At 50.6% G+C, this 18,141-nt stretch overlaps 1 protein-coding gene across 2 annotated transcripts in view; it reads left to right on the top strand.

Annotated features, from left to right (window-relative positions):
• The window catches only part of NPHP4 (nephrocystin 4), a 307,452-nt gene that overhangs the window by 267,701 nt on the left and 21,610 nt on the right, over positions 1 to 18,141 (top strand). For both annotated transcript variants that reach the window (XM_032968292.2, XM_076072909.1), the window contains 4 exons: positions 4,094 to 4,250; positions 11,370 to 11,449; positions 12,002 to 12,087; positions 14,526 to 14,703. In XM_032968292.2, the coding sequence (XP_032824183.2) occupies positions 4,094 to 4,250; positions 11,370 to 11,449; positions 12,002 to 12,087; positions 14,526 to 14,703 (501 nt within the window). The remainder of the gene's footprint in view (positions 1 to 4,093; positions 4,251 to 11,369; positions 11,450 to 12,001; positions 12,088 to 14,525; positions 14,704 to 18,141) is intronic.

The raw sequence follows: 18,141 nt of genomic DNA, 5'->3' as shown, positions 1-18,141 counted from the left end.
GCGCCGTATTCACAGCGCAGTGCGCTAAACACTGCGTCACCGTTCCCCACAACAACAACAACAACAACCGCCATTCGCCACTAAGTGGCGGTGACGTCACCACGGCGCTTGTGCCAGGCTATGTGCACGTTGAGGCCACATTCATTGCCACTTTAGCCAGGTAGTTGGTGGCGGCTATGCACGTGGCCTGTAATCCAGCACTGTGGAGGCGGATAGGGTGGATGGGTCACATCGATGAGGTGCCATACCCTGGCTCGTCAGGAGAGGGGTGGTACAGCAAATGTGGACTCCACTTGTTCCATCTGTGTGAGTTAGATTGTTCCCCCCATCACGAGCGTGGTTTTTTCTCCCACATGGATAGAACACACTTATTAATTGGGCCGACAATACCTTAGTATACAGAGGACCGCAGAGCTTGGGGGAGAATTTGGCGCTGGCTCGCCGCGTGGCTGCCTTGCCCGCTAGCCTGGTTCCCTCGCGCCCCTGGGTCCGTTCTCGCCCTTCAAGAGTTGAGCGACGACTGCACGGCACGTTACAAGTAGTGAAGTCGTTTGTATTATTATCACAATGGCACTTTTGACATTTCTCGCAAGCAATCGGCGTTTTATCAGCAGCGCCCACCAACTGCTCAGGAGTTCTCGGTGCTTCTGCCGGGGTTCCGCCCGTCTGTCTGAAATCCGTACGTTAGGTGCAGCGTCCCGTTGACACGAGCAGGCAGCAAAGGCGGCAGGTGGCAGAGCCAGCTGGGGAAGATGGATTAAGCGGGTCACTGCATCTGGGTGGCGTCCAAAGGACAGGCGAGTGGGTGGGCGGTCAGACGGGCAGTCTGCCCGGTATCTGCTCTCCTCAAAACGAAGGGAATTGAATCCGCGTCTCTCGCAGTGTCCTTCGGCTCAGGATCGGGATCTCATCTTCGTTGTCATGATGTGGGAAGAAATAACTATGTATCAGCCTGTTTTTACCGTCGGTAAACCGCAGCTGGGGGAGCGGTGCTGCGGAGGGGGGCAGGCGGGCAGAGCGCTGCGTTACGAACCCAAGTGGCCCGAGTTCATTTCCCGGGCCTAAAATCAGTGGTGAGTGGTGTCTGAACTTTAAAGGACTTCCACTTGGCCTTAAAGGAGTAACTAGTGCGGGAAGTTAACATCGCCGCTGAGAGGCCGCGTTTGGCTTTCACCGGCATCACTCGCTCGTGTGCCGAGACGGCCTTAACAGGTGTTCGCTAACAGCACTTCCAACCAACAAACCGCAAGGCTGTGTAGGGGGTTCTTTGTGCGTGCGTCTCTGTGTGTGCGTGCACGCGTCTAGCCTAGAGGAGAGCGGTAGTGCGGTGGTTAACGTGCTGCGCTATGAACTCGGCAACTCGAGTTCGATTCCCACTCGCAGCCGCCAACACCAGCGGCGACTATCAGAACCGGTCCTGGACCTCTCCTTGCTCGACTCAGCCTCAAATGAGTACCTAGTGCGATGTGTAAACATAGTGTGCCGTGGTGACCTTCATAGGTGCTCGCTAACAGCACTTGCCCTAACAGTCTGTTGAGGCAATAGGGGGCATATTAGACTTTGTTTTTACATCTAGCCTAAACCAAACTCTCCCCACGACATACATACATACACATTAGGCAACAATTGATGTGTTGCCTTTGGAACTATTTGCATTAAGTGCTTGGAGCTCATTGTGATTCTCAATCTGCTTGTGAAGCCATCTAACCGTGCACTGTCACTGCCTGGCACTCAGTGGCGTGTATTTAATCTTGCAGGAGCACCGGCGGTGCTGGCATGGCTGTCGTCGTCACACGCATCTTTGCCCACGCTGTTGTTGTTGTTGTTGTCCATAGCACATGTGATCCCGGAGGGACACGAAGCATCGCCCGACCAATTCTCCACCCGTGCTGGCGCGTCGTGTTCAAGAGTTGAACCCCGGTTCGCCGGGGATCGTGTTGTGCAGCTCGCTCGCCATAACCGCCGTGACACCACCTCTCAAACAAAATAGAGATCCCCCGTGTAGCCTTAACAGACTCGTGGGGCAAGTGCTGTTCCGAGAGTAGCGCCTACGAAGGTCAGCACGGCACACGATGGGGGGTGGTTAGCCTGCACAACGCACGGCCCACCTTCGTCTCCCTGGCGGCAATGTATTCACATCGCGCCACGGTGCTCGTTTGAGGCCGACTCGTCCTAGGGGAGCTCCAGGAGCGGTTTCAGATAACGGTTACTGGTGCTGGTCGTGAGCGGGAATAGAACTCGCGTCGCTGGGGTTTTGCAGCGCAGCGCAGCCGATGCGCTGCCGCCTCGCGAGCGCAGGCGCCAGCGTGTTTAGCGTTGGCGGCTGACTTGAGAATAGCGTGCCGCGCGGGCTTTTAAATAAGTCGCTATCGACGGCGCGTCTCGCATGGAGGGCTCGCTTATAAATGGACAATTTAGCCGTGCGGCACACGCTTGCATCTCCCAGAAAATCAGCCGGGCCTCGATCGACTTATAAATAACGCTTTGCCTTCGGGTTTTTTTTTTGTTTGTTTTGTTTATCAGCCTAAGGGGGGGGGGAGCGTCGTGGTCCCCGGCATAACGGCTTTGGGATGTAAACGGCAGATTAACGGGGCGGGCGGGCGGACGGACGGACAGATGCTGTGCTCGCTCGCTATGAGTCACAATGAGGAATCGGACTGTACGTTTTCACAAGCAGTGGCTGCCTTTCAAGCAGCTGGTAACAACGCTAAGCGGTCTGGGTGGGGATGTGTTACATTGGCCCGGCGGGTTTAGTGTTGGTGATTTCTTTTATGTTTGCACGCTTTGTTTTCATTCGTTGTCGTCTGCCAGGTGAGTCTTTGGTTCACGCGCTTGAACAGGACGCACGGTTCTTTAAGTCCCATCCTCTCCTCGTTCGGCGACCTAGACATGCATCCATACTCTTTGGTTCTTTCGGTAAAGTCACGTAGGTAGAAAAATAATAGACCACGACGTTTCGATAGCAACACGAGCCATCGTCCTCAGGTGAAACAATACAGCAGGCTCACTGCCACAGGACGATGGCTTGTGTTGCTATCGAAACGTCGTGATTGATTATTTTTCTACCTACGTGACTTTACCGAAAGAACCAAGGAGTATGGATTCCTGCAGTCACGAAAGCTTCAAATCAAGATTAGAGATGCGTCGTTGGTGGCGGGTGCTGTTAGCGAGCACCTATTAAGGCCAGCTCGGTGATTAAGCCGGTTTCTCGTGCGAATGCGAAGATAAGCATACGTGTGTGTGTTTGTTTGGCTTGGTGTGGGGAGCGTTAGTGCCGTTAGTGCCGTGGTTAGCGCTGCAGTGCACTACACTGTGAACCCAGCGACCCGAGTTTCATTTCCCGCTCATGCTCAACATCGGTGACGAAGATTTGAAACGAACTTTTGCCTCCTCTAGATCTGCTTAGCCTAAAATGAGTATCCTGCGGTGTGTGTGCACATCAGCTTTGGAGAGACAGAGGTGGCCGGGCGTGGTGCTGACTACCCCACTCCTCGTGTGTCGTGCCGGCCTTAAAAGGAGCTCGCTAACCGAACTTGCCCCGACAGTCTGTTAAAGCCGGGCGGTGGTGTTTCATGCAACACCTGCAATGCAACACTGTGGAGGCAAGGGTTGCTGGATCGCACAAATCTTGTTAAACTCCCTTGGCCGTGGGCGTTCAGGTACCATGCCCTGGCTCGCCTGGAGGAGGCAGTACAGGAACGTGCAGGCTTACAGCCATCTGTTCCATCTGTATGGGATAAAGTGTCGCGCTCTCGCACGTATTGGTTTTCTCCGGGTGCTCTGGCTTCCTGCCACGTGTAAATTTTCATTAATTGCCTGATAACACCTTAATAAGTAGAGGACCACCGAGCTTGGGCAATCGTCGGTAGCGCCGGCTCACTTGCCAGCTGCTGCCTACCCCGCTCATCCGTGGTCTCTCTTCGCGCCTCCGAGTCGCTCCCTCTCTTCGAGAACGAGCGAACACACTGTGCGGGCGGCCGCGGGACGTTACAAGTTGACGTGATCGTTATTATGAATAATAAAGTGCGCACCGGGGGATCTTTGTCTCCGTTTGTTTGGTTGGGGTTGCTCGTGATGACCGCCCGGCGAGCAGGTGTTCTTCCGCACGCCGGACGACCTTCCCATCGCCATCCTGCAGGTGGACGTGGAGCCCCAACCTCCCCTCGTCAACGAGATGTTCCGCTTCTGCCAGCCGGAGCTCACCATCCTCAAAAAGACGATCCGCTTGCCCGCGTGGCACAGCTTCTCAGGTGCCAGTGCCCCTGCTCCTCCTCGCCTTCCCCTCCGCCCAACTCTCCCTCCTCATCATCATCAAACTCATAATGATAATAACAACAATAGTTATATTATCGTGCCCCTTGGTTTGTGTAGGAATGGCTCGCTGAGGCTCAATAATTGATTTCAGGAGGGGAGGGCCTTCTACCTTGGGATGTCATACCCAGTTATATTCATTGAGCGTGTGCTTTGCGTGCGGGAGGAATCGAAGAGTGTCTGGAGAAAACCCACCACACCTATGAGGTGGGGGATATCACCAGAATGTTGTGCACGGGTAGATTCAAGGATCGATCGACCGATTCCTGCGTTGCCGTCCCATGCTGGCCACTCGCAGCAGCCCACAGGCTTGGGAGTTTCACAGATGTCATGTGATCCACCAGCCCTCGCCTGCATACAGAGTGATTGATCGCAGACGTGCTACATGATCTGTCTTTTACCGACGGAGCCAGATCACGGATTTTATGTTCTGTGTTGAATCGGACCTGGATCTTGTGTTTATTCAGGATTTTGGAGATCTTATTTGATGTGGTTCCAGACATACAGTAGCCGGGCGTCTATAAACTAAGTTGCCTCTGTGGTAGCAGCTATATTGGAGAAACCAAACGCCATATCTCGGACCGCATCCGTGAACATAAAGCAGACTTGAAACACGGTAGGACGAACACCTCAGCCGTGGCAGATCACTGTTATAATTCAGTAGGCTCACATGACATTGACTTCTCCAAGACGGAGGTTCTCTGCAAGCCATCCGGCTACCATGAGAGATTCGTTCATGAGGCCATCCACATATACAACCACAGAGACAATTTCAACCGAGAAGATGGATTCTGGCTTAGTAACCATTGGAAAGACGTTATAAACCATTTCGGTTCTTGATTGATTGTAATTTTATGGTGACTTTCAGACCGCAGTCCATTCGCTGGCACTGCCTCTTGTACCTTTCACACGACGGTCAATGGTATAGTTTATAGCATGTTTTATAATAATAAAATAGTATAACAGTGTAATGTTTAACATAATTCATAAGGCAATATATAGTTTCGTAATTGTATAGTGAATATATAGCAGTGTGGTACACAGTAGGGTTGGTAGAATAATACATAGTGTAATATTACAAGTCTAATATTTTATAGTCTAAAGTATAGGGTAGTGTATAGTAACGCATTGTATAATTCAAGGGTGGAGTTTGTCTATGGCAGTGTATATTAGTGTTTAGTCGTGTAATTTAGAAAAAAGTTTAGTTGGAGGCATATCAATATAATGCATAATGTTAGAGCTTACATTGGGCTGTGTATACGATATTATACAATGTAGTTTAGATTGGAAGGTAAAATATTGTAATGTATAGTAGTCTAGTTTATAGCATAGTTGTAACTCAACACAGGACAGAGCAGCGCATCGTTGCTGTTTCTTCTCTCCCCCCTACTCCGTTCCGAGCATAGATGGACTCGTCCATCTGAACAAAGCTCGTCGCTTTCCGTGGTGCTAACCACAGTGGCGCTAACGTTGAAACGATGAAAGAAACCGCCACTTTTTCCGACATAGTTCCGACATAGTTACGTGCTAATCCCGCACACTAGCATCATGCTAATCCCCCAGTTACATGCTTATTTCTGACTTTAACATCATGCTAATCCAACACATTAACATAGCTACTTCAATGCTAAATTCATCTGTTGATATGTAAACTCCTTGGTCAAGGCGCTCTGCTCCTCCCACCCAGCTTAAAAGACGCGGCCAAAGCTTGGCTCTGTTCACTGAAGCGCTGTCTTCCCGACAGTTCTGTCTCTTCACCTGAGGAAGGCTACTTGTGCTGTGGCCGAAACGTCATGAGAATTTTTATTTGATTATGTTTTATTTTTATTATTTTATTTCAATTCTACGTGACTTTACCGAAAGAACCAAGAAGCTGACACCCACACCACCTCAACGCGACAATGCTTCATCGTTGTCATGATGATGATGACCTAATGGGATTTAATCGCATTCATAAACGAGAACCAAAAAGAGGCATCTCACAAAGCACACACATTACAAAAACAAACTTTTAACTAGAGCAGGGCGCTGTAACCTGGCAGGCAATGAGGAGCCATACAAAAAAAAACACTTCTTGCTTTCGTAATGAGAGTTAAGGGTTAAAGGACAAGGGGTTAAAGTGAACGGTTGGAGGGTAACCGCGTTCGCTGCTTTTTGCTGTTAAGTTCGTTGTCCTGCACCCGCGCCTCTGATTAGCAACGGTTGGCTACGCACGGTGCGAAAGAAGTTCAACATGCATACGTACGTAAGGTAGTTGAATCTGTTGGGCGCGTGACGATTAACCCCCGATGAATCGGTGCGGTTGTACTGTCCAGTTTCTGCGGTTCGTCTCGCGCCTTTCTGTCCTGTTTGTCCTTCCTCACTTGGCTGGCTGATTTATTCTGTCTCGTATAGTCTGCCTCATTCGTTCCATAAACCTAAAGGTGCGTTCGCATAAAATGTCCACATTTGCACCTCCGATTAGCGCGGTTGGCTACGTACGGTGCAAGAGAAGTGGAACATGCGTACGTATAGTTTGCATTGCATTGTAAAATACGCAATTCTCACATGTGCAATTTGACACTTGCATTTGCTCGCTTTTTCATCATCATCATCATCATCACGATTCATAGCCAGAGAGCCCATAGGTGTCCACTACACATTTCGTCATTTGTTTTCTACTTTCCTCTGTCTTGTGCCAATTTGCTGAAGGAGTGGCCACGTCTTTTTGGCACCAATCTCTCACGATGTCGTCGTCATCGTCAAGCCATCCTCTGTTAGGTCTTCCTCTCTTTCCGGGTTCCTTCCATTTTTCCAAACAGCACACTTTGAATGTCCCTGTTGTCCATCCTCACCTAATACCCCATTTTTATTGCTCAATCGCTACAATCCTATTACAGGTAGCGCTTGAAGCTCTGGGGTTCATTTGGATATCAATGTGAAAATATTGGCTGGCAAAATAATAAATAATTCTACGTGAAAACATTACCCGGGGGAGCCTTGGCCGACTCCTCGTCGGCGCGAACACCTTGTTTTGAAACGCGTGGGGTCTCGCCATGCAGCCTTCAATACCGCTCCCACGCTCGAGTCGAATTTCCTGCTCAGTGGACTGTCGTCTCAGGCGCGTTCCAGCCTTTGACTGCCATTGCGTTGTTATCCTCGCCCACCGGCCATCGTCACTTCCAGCGACACAGTCAATCCCGAGTCCACTTCATTTCGTAACAGTCAGAGAAAAGACTCGGACGTGTATTGTTTCGGGCGGTGCGACCCATGGAGTTAATCGGCCCAAGACCGTCACAGCCCAAGACCGTCAAGACTGACGGTCAATGTGAAATCTCGAACTTGTTCCATAATAATGAGTTGCATTATAAAGCACTTTTATACTCGGTGCTCGAGGCGCCGTACATCACAAGGAATATTTCGTGGGCCGAGGTGGGGAAAAGCCAAGAAGACGGAGAGAAGCTAATTCAGAGAACCGGAAACGAGAGAAAAAAATGCGCGTTGAGGCGGGGTTTAAACGTCGTTTATCGGTCTCTCAAGTGTAAATATAAATGTGAGTATAAATGTGTCGTAACCCTCCACCACACGACACAGCCAATTAGTAAGGGATTTGTCACGTAAACAAAATGCCAATTAGTTACTACTTCAGCCCATCGGTGTGTTGGAGAGCAAATGTACTCTTTAATTGGCTGTGTCGGGTGGTGGAGGGTTCCGACACATTTATGCTTCCGCGATCTAACCCAAAAACCTTTATTATGAATAATATTGGCCGCGAAAGCCCTCGGTGTCAAAGTCACTTTAGTGGCGGGCAAGCCCTCCGAGGCGCCACGGCATGAAGGGCGCCGTATCAAACACCTACCAAAAAAAATTGCGAAGAAGGCAATGCGTCTCCAGGTGTGTATCTGTCTGTCAACATGAATTTAACAATGAAAATTGTGCAACCTTCTGGCCGTGGGGCTGATGGTATACCATGCGTAACATTGACCTGCACGAGGACGTGAATGATTTTTCAGCGCTGCGTACCATCGGAAACTACTTCCTTGCTGCGCTCGCGCTGGTCGTCAATTCTCCCCCCAACCGCGTTGAGCCAACGTCTGGACATCTGTGAAAAAAAATGGCTTCAGAGCTCATCGGATTACCTCCAGTATAAATAAAATAAATGTTTTGATTTTGAAAGCGACGCGTAAGTGCGTTTGGGTCGAAAGTGAGTTCGATTTATAATCAGCAAAAACTGCTTCTCCTTTAGACGGCGCCGCTTAACGGCCCTTGTCTGCCAGCGCATCGTTGATGATAGCCTCTCACCCGTGCCGTATCACGATCGTGGCCCACGGTAGGCACCCTGTGCCGTTTGGTAAGCTGCAGGCTGTCCGGCGCAAGAGCTCGAGTAAAAATTGACAGCGTTCGCGTATTTTTAGAAAGCGCATTGCTTTTTTTTTTGCGGGCACCCTGAAAATAGGCGCTTTTTGCCAATTAAAAGCGGGGCTGCAATTAACGACTCTGATTTTTTAATTAGGGTAACAAGCTCAATTGCTATCGGGGAGTCTAAGTTTAACGTGCAGCCCACTGGCATTGATTTGGGACGCCGCGGCTCCCCGTCGCATGCCGTGCGTCAGCGGCCGATCACGTGGGGCGCCGTGTGGACTGAACGCCGCGTACACCCATAGGCGAAATGCTGGATGGCCAGCGAGAGGGGGAAGGCGGGTTCAGAGTTTTGCCGACTCCGCTGGCCTACACGATTCACGCCCGCAATCCGGCAATTTGTGTTGTGTGGCTGATCTCGTTACGTCTTGGGAGTATATACACACACATCGGGCGGGGGGGCAGCACTTTCCCACCTCGGAAGCTAAGCAGAGTTGAGTCTGGATAGTGCCCACAGATGAGAGACCCACCCGTGCATTCCAGGTTGTTATAGGCTGCTACTGCCGCAGGGCTGTAGTTGGGCAGCAGAGTCCAATCCATAAGAGGTTTTTTTTGGGGTTGTTCGTGAAAGCCTACGTGTTAAATTGAGCAGAGTGCAATGCATCAAAATCCAGTGTTGTACTGTATTTGCATACTCCCGTATCTATGCCCTCTGCCTTTGTCTACCCGAACTGACCAGCGTGGTGAAGTATGGTCAAATAAGCCCCGCGAACCACGTGGCGTGGGGAGGCCGTCGTCCAGAAGTAGCCTGACAAAATCGGTGTGGAAAGTGATATTATAACAATGGGCTGTTAGATTGTTCTCTCATGGGTTGTCGTCCTTGTCGTGGTAGAGAAGCTTGTGTGCCTCCATGACCCGGAGAGCAAAGTCGGCGGGGAGCCTCAGGCTCCCAGCAGGCCCAACCATGCCGGACTGGTTAAAGAGTAGAGGACAGACAAAATGGACAATCCCTGGTCTTCCAGGTTGGGGGTTGGGTGTGGTGGAAAAAACATAATTGTTATGGGAACTGCAACAAGTACACATTTAATACCGGACCACCAGGAGGCACCTAGTCACGGAACTGGCAGGATGACCCTCTCCAATCAAAGCCCTCGGAGGGACGTTGGAAAGGTGAAAAGGGGCCTCCTGGACCCAAAGCACATCATCACGGTTGGAGCCTGTAACGTACGTTCCATGTACCAAACGTCCAAGACGGCCCAAGTTGTCCACGAGATGATACGCTACCAAATTTACATCTTAGGAGTAGGCGAGTGTCGACCAACTAAAAACCATGGTCCTGTCTTGGGGTGAAGCAGAGAAATCTGCTAAAGACCGTCCGGCATGGCGTGGGCTTGTTGCGGCCTTATGCTCCACAGGGAGCGAAGAGGAGTAAGTAAGTAAGTTAGATCGTTGAAGTGTAAATCAGTGAAAATACGAATCCTTGTTTTGTCTTCCATTCTGTCACCATCTGGCTGGACGAGGTTTGCCATGCGCATGACTTGTGTCAACCTAGGAACGCCAAATCTGAGTTCTTGGCACAGAAATCCCATAAGTGCTGTGCATCCATCCTTAAACGACCCTGTCAACTCTTCCGTCATTCCAGGCAGCCACACAGAAGGACAAGTGCTCTGGTTTTCACACCTGATGATGAGTGCTTGTGTTGCAGTCGAAACGTCGTGAGAATTTTTATTGTTTTATATTTTTATTATTTTATTGTTTCCCTTCTACGTGGTGACTTAACCGAAAGAACCAAGAATATGAATCCCTGCAGTCACGAAAGCTTTAAATCAAAATTTAAAAGTGCTGCGCTGTCACAGCTGGGATGAAGTGTTTTTGGCAATAACAAAACGCGTGCTGCTCATGACAGTGCGTGTGTGTGTGTGCCCGGTTGGAACGCAGTTGACTCAATCCAAAGTAGGAGTCATGTTAGCACGTGTGTTGAGTGAGAAACCCATTGAAAGCTCCTACGGAACACAAGACAACGAGACGGTGGTAGTGTGTGGCATATAGTACCACCACGTGCCTGCCCGCCTTCGTCTCCCCGGTGATAGTGATCGTGAAGTTAACGACACCGCCATGCGCACACATATTTTATTTTAGGTTGGGTCTACCGCACGGGGAACCAGACCAGGTTGACCGAACGACTTTATGCACGATCTGCGTATCGTAGCTCCATAGTTGTGATCTAGCGGATGCCACTGATATTGTTGCACAGTGCACCAGCCACTGTGGCGTGAAATGTCGTGCAGATTAAATAGATTAATGTCGATTGCTAATTTCACGACGACATGGTCGACTCAGCCTTCAAACGAATGTCTACCACGTGGTGTCAAAGCATCAGCACTGGGTAAACAAAGGTGGCTCGGTGTGGTGGTGGCCTGCACACCGCTTCTTCATTCGTTGCGCAGCTCTTAATAGGTGCTCACTGACAGCGCTTGCCACAACTGCTTATAGCAGGTGGGGGGGGGGGGCGGAGGAGGATCTTTGTCTGTTTCGTGTGCCCATTCAGTTCCAAGAACCTGAGTTTGATTCATGGCTACACTCGTTGCCCACCTGCTCGCTAACTGCGGCTGCCCCCAGTCGCCTTTAAGAACAATTGCGGAGGAGCTGTGGAGGGGGGGGGAGGGAGGTTGATGGGATCCTCAACGTTGTTTGAACCTCGTTCTGTTCGCCATCCACAGGTAGGGCAGAAGCCCGAGCCGAGCAGCAGCTGCACGTGAGATGCAGCGATGCCAACATCTTGTGTAAGACGTCGAACTCGGTAGGTGGAGGGTCGGTGGGTGGGCGGGCGGGCGGGAGCAAGGGCCAAGCGGGAGTGGTAGAGATGAATCTTGCACGGCAATGATAAATCTTACGGTAAAGCTGAATTGCAAAATGGGTTTAAACGTAGGAAAAAGAGAGGATGACGACGGCAATGACGATGAGATCATCACAGTTTGTGCCATTGAAAGTTGCGCCATTACTATTACGTGTTGTTGTCGCCGTCGTCGTTAGTTTTCATCCAGAGCCACGCGCTGTACGTATGTTGAATTTCTTCCACGCCGTACGTAGACTACCATGCTAATCTAAGGTGCGGGGCAAGGAGAACGAAATAAACACAAAAAGCAGTTCTGAGGAAATGAGTTTGTCAATCGAAATTTAAAAGTCCATAGCTCCAGTGGCTTCCTGATATCGGAAGAGCGTTCTAGACGGCCGCAGAAGCGCTTCTGAAAGCGCGCGCGATGCGGAGGACCGTCTTTGTTCGACATCGCTAGTGCCCCGTTGGAAGGACCAACTCTGCCTGCCGTGTCTCGCCCTCGCCCTCGCCCGCCAGGGCGCGTCGGAGCCGTGCGACATATTCGTGAAGGTCTCGGGCAGCCCGTCGCCGCACGTCACCGCGTTTTTCGTCATGATCTACACGTGAGTCTCGGCGGCGGACACGCGGCGCGACCCCCCCACGCGAGCGGAGACGGGGCCACACGGCGGCCTCGTCTCGTGCCGCTTCGCTCGTGACGTGCGGGCGGGGATCCGAATGGAAACGTTCAAATGTTTGCGCATTCTCCGTTGGCGAACGAATGGCTGTGCGACAGCGATGGATTCTTGAATTGGGCTCGTGCGAAGGTTGGAGTCGTTGCCCCCTCGTATGCACGGCAGGCTGTGTTTCCGGCCACTCCAGTCTCAGCCGCTTCGATTGATTTTGTTTTGCAACACAGTTGCACGCTACTTATATCCATTAAACATATATATGTGGGGGGGGGGGGGGGTGGGCGCCTGTCCGTGCGTGATAAAGTATTTGCAAGCAAGCCTGACATCCAACCCTCCCCTCTGGTCTGGATCGCCCAGCCCAGTAAGTCCGGTGGGGAATCAAGGCAAAGAAAAGTGCTTGCTAAGCCTATTAACAAAAAAACAATTGAAGACATTTCATGTAAGCAAGTAATTCTAAAATAATGAAACATGAGAAGAATTAACGAATCTCAGTGTGTCATTTGCCATGATCAAGGCCGATTTATTGAAGCGCATGAATGATAATTCAGCCAGTTGCCGGGCTGCCATTATGACCACGTGACCCCATCCAGGCAATCAGAGCACGTGCGAGAACAAATATTTAAAAGGCTGACCAGATCTAAATTCAAGAAAGGTATTAACTACCTTCAGTCGTGCTGTGTGTTGCTGGCTGCTTGTGGTTTTGGGGGGTTTTTGAGCCATTCTCAACAACTGTGATTTTAACAAAAGAAAAAACGCAACAGTCACTCCTGGAACTCATATACAATGGTCATATAAATATTAATTTATGAAACACTAAATTATTCTAAAAGTATCTCTTTGACGTCTCATCGCTCCGTGTTCATTAAATAAGCGTGGACACCGTACGTTTTGAGTCGGCATCATGGAATTACTAAATCATCACCGCCACGATCGGCATCACAAGCACTAACGACAAATATCCCCTGTATAACCTTTAACAGACTGTCGGGACAAATGCTGTTATAGAGCACCTATTAAGGCCAGCAAGGCACACGAGGGGTAGGTGGCCAGCACCACGCCGAACCACCTTTATCTCCCTCGTGACGATGTTTACAAACCACAGCAGCTACTCAATTGAGGCCGAGTCGACCTAGGGAAGGTCCAGGACCGGTTCTAATAATCATCACTTGGCCGTGAGTGGGAATTCAACATGGGTCTGCTGGGTTCATAGCGCAGCGCGTTAACCACTCCACTACTACCACCCCCACCACCACCATCAAAACCACAAGCACCAGATCTAGGGTATTGTCCTGCTGATTGAACTCCACCATCACCATCAAGCCATGGATCGTCTTGTACAGATGCAAAGGCAACAGTGGTGTTAACTTTCGACGCCCACACTCTGCAGCGAAGGGTATATTTTTCATCATCATGTGCAGCGTCAGTCCTGCAGTGAATGTCACTCTGCAGCGTATGCTCCGCAACCAAAAGAAAAACCAGTGAATGCATGTACCATCTACGTTGGGCGTCGCCAGCTTTGAAATTAAATTCCCACCAGCCAAAGTGACATGCTCGCTTGATTATTGCACGCGGTGTTCCCTGGTGTGGCATCCTTTTGTGCCGCTTCGTAATTTTAACATGGCATTTAAAATAACAGCTATCCCGATCTGTTTAAACTTTTATTTGAATCCCCCACCCCCCCCCCCCCATATATGTATATTATTACTTGGGGATGTTTTGCGTTCTGTAATCTTCTTGTCCATTACTCTTTTTGTCACGTGCTGTTGTTGAGATTGCCTACAATGGGTGTGTGTCGCCACTTATGCGTCTTTAGTATTTTACAAACTGCTCACCTCTTGTCCCACACTTCCTACTGTGTCGTCTGTCATCATCTTCCCTCCGTCATTCGTACTTCTGTTATTAGGCCCTCTTCCGCTGCGCATTTGGCTCCCTGCATCTACGCCTTTTGTTTAATCTCTCCTTCTATCCACCGCATCTATCACTGCCTGTCTTTATACATCTCATTATTTCTTCTTCCACTTTGTCTGTCTCTGCTTGCCTGCTTATCTTCTGGCCTGCCAGCATTTTGCAATGGTTTGCCTGTATAGCTATATTTGTCTCTCACGTCCACCACCACACACCTCCTGCACCCACCCAACCACCCACCACACCACACCCACCCACCACACCCACCAACCCACACACCCACCCACCGCAGCAACCACCCACCTCGACCAATTCCTTATTCACTACCACCACCTCCTGCACCCACCCACCACACCGACCATTCCCCGCGCCTCCGATTACCACGGTTGGCGAGAACGTACGGCGCAAAAGAAGTTCAACGTACACACAGGCATACATTCTTCCTCCGCCACCCGCCCCGGGCACAGGGACCCGTACCACGCGGTGCCCGTACAGCTGTGGCGCATGCTGGTGCACTGGGTACAGCGCGTCGAAGTCTCCTGCCAGCTCGGCCAGTCGGCACGCGCGTCTTTGCCGCTGCGGGGGACTCGCGCCCTGCGCCGGGTCCAGTGCCACGTGGCCCAGCCCGACGCCGCCGTCGTCGAGGTACGAGCGTGCGGTGGGCCGCTGGCGAGATGTTGACTACCTCGCCCGGTCTACAGGAGGTTCATGGGTTCCATGCTGACCCTGACGCCTGCTGTATATTTGGAGTTTGCGTGTCTCTCTCTCTCTCTCTCCCTCCCCATGGTGAGATGTTGACTACCTCGCCTGTTATACAGGAGGTCATGGGTTCAATCCCGACCCTGACGCCTGCTGTATATTTGGAGTTTGCGTGTCTCTTATCATCGTCATTATCACGGTGGCTCGGAGATGTTAACTACCTCGCCTGGTCTACAGGAGATCGTGGGTTCGATCCCCACCCTGACGCCTGCTGCATATTTGGAGTTTGCGTGTTCTCTCTCTCTCCCCCCGTGGTCGCGTGGATTTTTCTCCGGGTCCTCCGGTTTTTCCCTCCACGTTTAGAAACATGCGTTTAGAGTATTTGGCTGCTATACATGTCCACGTGATAAGCCACTTCGTTGAGTTGTCATTTGTGGCCAGGTCACTTCTGAAAAAGAGCCATACAGCTCAACGGGCCTTACCTGGTAAAATTTAAATAGTTATAGTAACTATAGGCAGACGGGCCTCCCGCATGCTCCAACAGTCATGTGGATGACTTAAAACCGAATGAGAGCCCATTGCCTGTGACCAAATCACACGGAATAAACTAAAACTAAACTTTTAATTTTGTCAGGTAAGGCCCACTGAGCCATATGGCTTCTTTTTCAGGAGCGACTTTCCCATAATTGATAGCCCAACGGCTTATCACGTGGAAAATGATAGCAGCCACGAATACTCTAAACGCAGTCCCTCTACTTATCAAGACGTTTTCGGCCAACCATTCAATCAGTGCGCATTTGTGCGTGTGGGATGAAACCGGTAGCGCCCCCGGAGAAAAAAAAAACCTACGGGGGTGGCTGAGACCCCGATTTAGAATCTCGACGGTGGTGCCGGCCCTGATGATCACTGAGCCGCCACCCCGGCCAGCTCTTCTTGAAAGCCGATTGCGTCTGCTAGCGGCGCCGCAACTTCAGCGTGGGGGTTTACCGTTGGATTTGAAGGCAGCGGACACGTGCGACCGTATTTAAATCTGGACTTAACATTCATTTTTCATCGTCACGAATTGTTCCCCAAGTGCTTTATGCCCAGCTGGTTGTAGATCATACATTTCTGAGCAGATACTGTACGTTCCGCAGCGTACCGCAGGTAGGAGGCTTGTAACCAACCACCCCCTACCCCGCAGGGAATGATTTCATTATCGCAATACAGGGTCGTGAATTCATTGAATAATTATATAATCAGTTCCTCTTTTTCGTCCTCTTCTTACCGTGTATTTTTTGTTTCTCGTTCTTACAGCCTCATAACCGCACTCATGTTTTTGTTTGTTACGGTTGCACCCGATTCAAGATCCGAATGGCTCACAGGGCTATACCTAATAAATAAACTGAACTGAAACTGAACTGAATATATATTTTTAATTCACGGAAATGTTGCACGAATGTGATTGGTAAATTATCAGGCTCGCTATTTGATGCACGTGACCGTGAACGTCTTGACGAGTCAATGCATGGTTGCGTGCCGGCAACAAACCCTTGTTATGTAGGCAGGCAAGTGGACAAACGGGATCATCGGTGTAACAAATCTAAAGAAAACGAGTAGGCAGGCAAGTAAGGTAGTGTTCTTGTCGATAACCATGTAACAAAAAAAACTACCAAGACACCAAGTCTTGTTTTTCAAGAGATGCGCTTGGAATATTGTGTTCGAGAGTAATTTACAGGGCACAAATTCCATGCCAACAACAAACCGGCAAATTATATTCTTCATCATGAAGGCTTTTTGGGGATCTATTATTTATAATAATTGACTCTTGCAGTCGGTGGTGCCAGACAATACTAGTTTATTACGAAAGTTATTTTGATCGGACTTGCCATCCAATATTGTAAGCGCTTCAGTGGATTATTATTTATTTTAAGTTGTTATGCGCACAATAATAGCTCGTGATGCCGAGCGTCGCGACGAAGACGCGTTTTGCGTGCCGCATTCGGAATAGCTCTTAACTGGATGTAGCCGAACTCATCCCACTTGAGGTCAACAAATTAAGTACCACTTTGCAGAGAGTCTGTAGCCAGTGCTTGGCCCTTGGAAGGGACCGGACAATTGCCCTCTAACGTATCGGTTCCGCCGCTGGCTTCGTGGAAATGAGCGCCTGCCCTGCACTTGTTCCAGCGTAGAGACAATTGGCTCGTGTACACGGTGAGTGGTGCAATATTTGTTATGAATGTCATACGCGCGGTTGAGCCCGGATGGTGCTTGGATGAGTGACTGCCTCCACACAAGCAAAGCTACGTGGAGGGCACTAGATGGTGGGTGGTGCAGGAGTACAAAATTGTTGTACTCTACTCCTACGCTTGCACGGCTCTACTCTCCCCGGCTTGACAAACCCGCACAGACCAACGTCGTGAAGTACGTATTGTACAAACGACCCCCGTGACTGACACTGCAGCGGGGTTAACAAAGGGACTGCGCATTTTATTTAATATAGTTCAACTTAAATCACAATTGTGAATCGGTTTCCCCCGATTTCCCGCGTGTGCGGGCCCAATGGTTATGTTTGACCCCCCCCTCACCGCTCCCCGCGGAGCCCCCACCGCCACACTCATCGTTATCACCGTCGTTATTATTTGCGGCCACGGCGAGCGGCTCGCGACGAAGCAGCAGGCCATTGTGCCCCAACTTCTTGGGAGGGGGAAGCAATCAAGATGCCCGTTAATTGGTTTTCGCCGCCACCCCCGCCTCGGCGCGCCACAAGCCAGCGGAGGCCAACCCCCGCGGGGTCAAGGCCTGCGTCCAGAATGAGCGCCTGACGCGGGTGCTCATTAAGCGATTAGGAAATGGCAGCGTGGCATTTTGCGCAGACGTCACACGTGCCGGGGTCGGGGGGGGTTCAATCACGTGCCCGAGACGTGCGGCCCGCTAATAAGAGCGAAGTTGAGGCGAGGCAGCCGGGACAACCTCGCCCACCCGCGCTTCCTCGTGTTCCGAGAGACGACTTTGCGAGAGAGAGCGGCGCACGGTACCTCGGTTGACGATGACGGACAGAGTCTCACTCTCTGTCTCCCCTTTTATGGCCCAGAGCCAGTAGTAGAAATTTCGCGTTCCTATTACGGGGGAGGGGGAGTGGGGGGGGAGGCGATTTCATCTGTAGGACAACCACCGTTGACTCGGCCACAAAATTGTGTGAAACTTTATTGACCCCCAGAGCGATGATGGGCTGAGTCAATCCCCGACCCCGCCGCCCCCGTCACCGCAACCAGGATTTGAGCTCGCAAACTTCTGATTATTAACCCGAATCCTGGCCGGTGATTAATTAATAATAATACCACTTGTAATTAAACTAAGTATTCAATATAAGCTCACCTGGGCCGGAGCGATAGGCCAGTGGCT

The sequence above is a fragment of the Petromyzon marinus genome, chromosome 39 (assembly GCF_048934315.1).
Source record: "Petromyzon marinus isolate PM22_M1 ecotype Great Lakes invasive population chromosome 39, UKy_Petmar_22M1.pri1.0, whole genome shotgun sequence".
In the NCBI taxonomy this organism is placed as follows: domain Eukaryota; kingdom Metazoa; phylum Chordata; class Hyperoartia; order Petromyzontiformes; family Petromyzontidae; genus Petromyzon; species Petromyzon marinus.
This window is presented reverse-complemented; position numbering and strand designations above follow the sequence as displayed.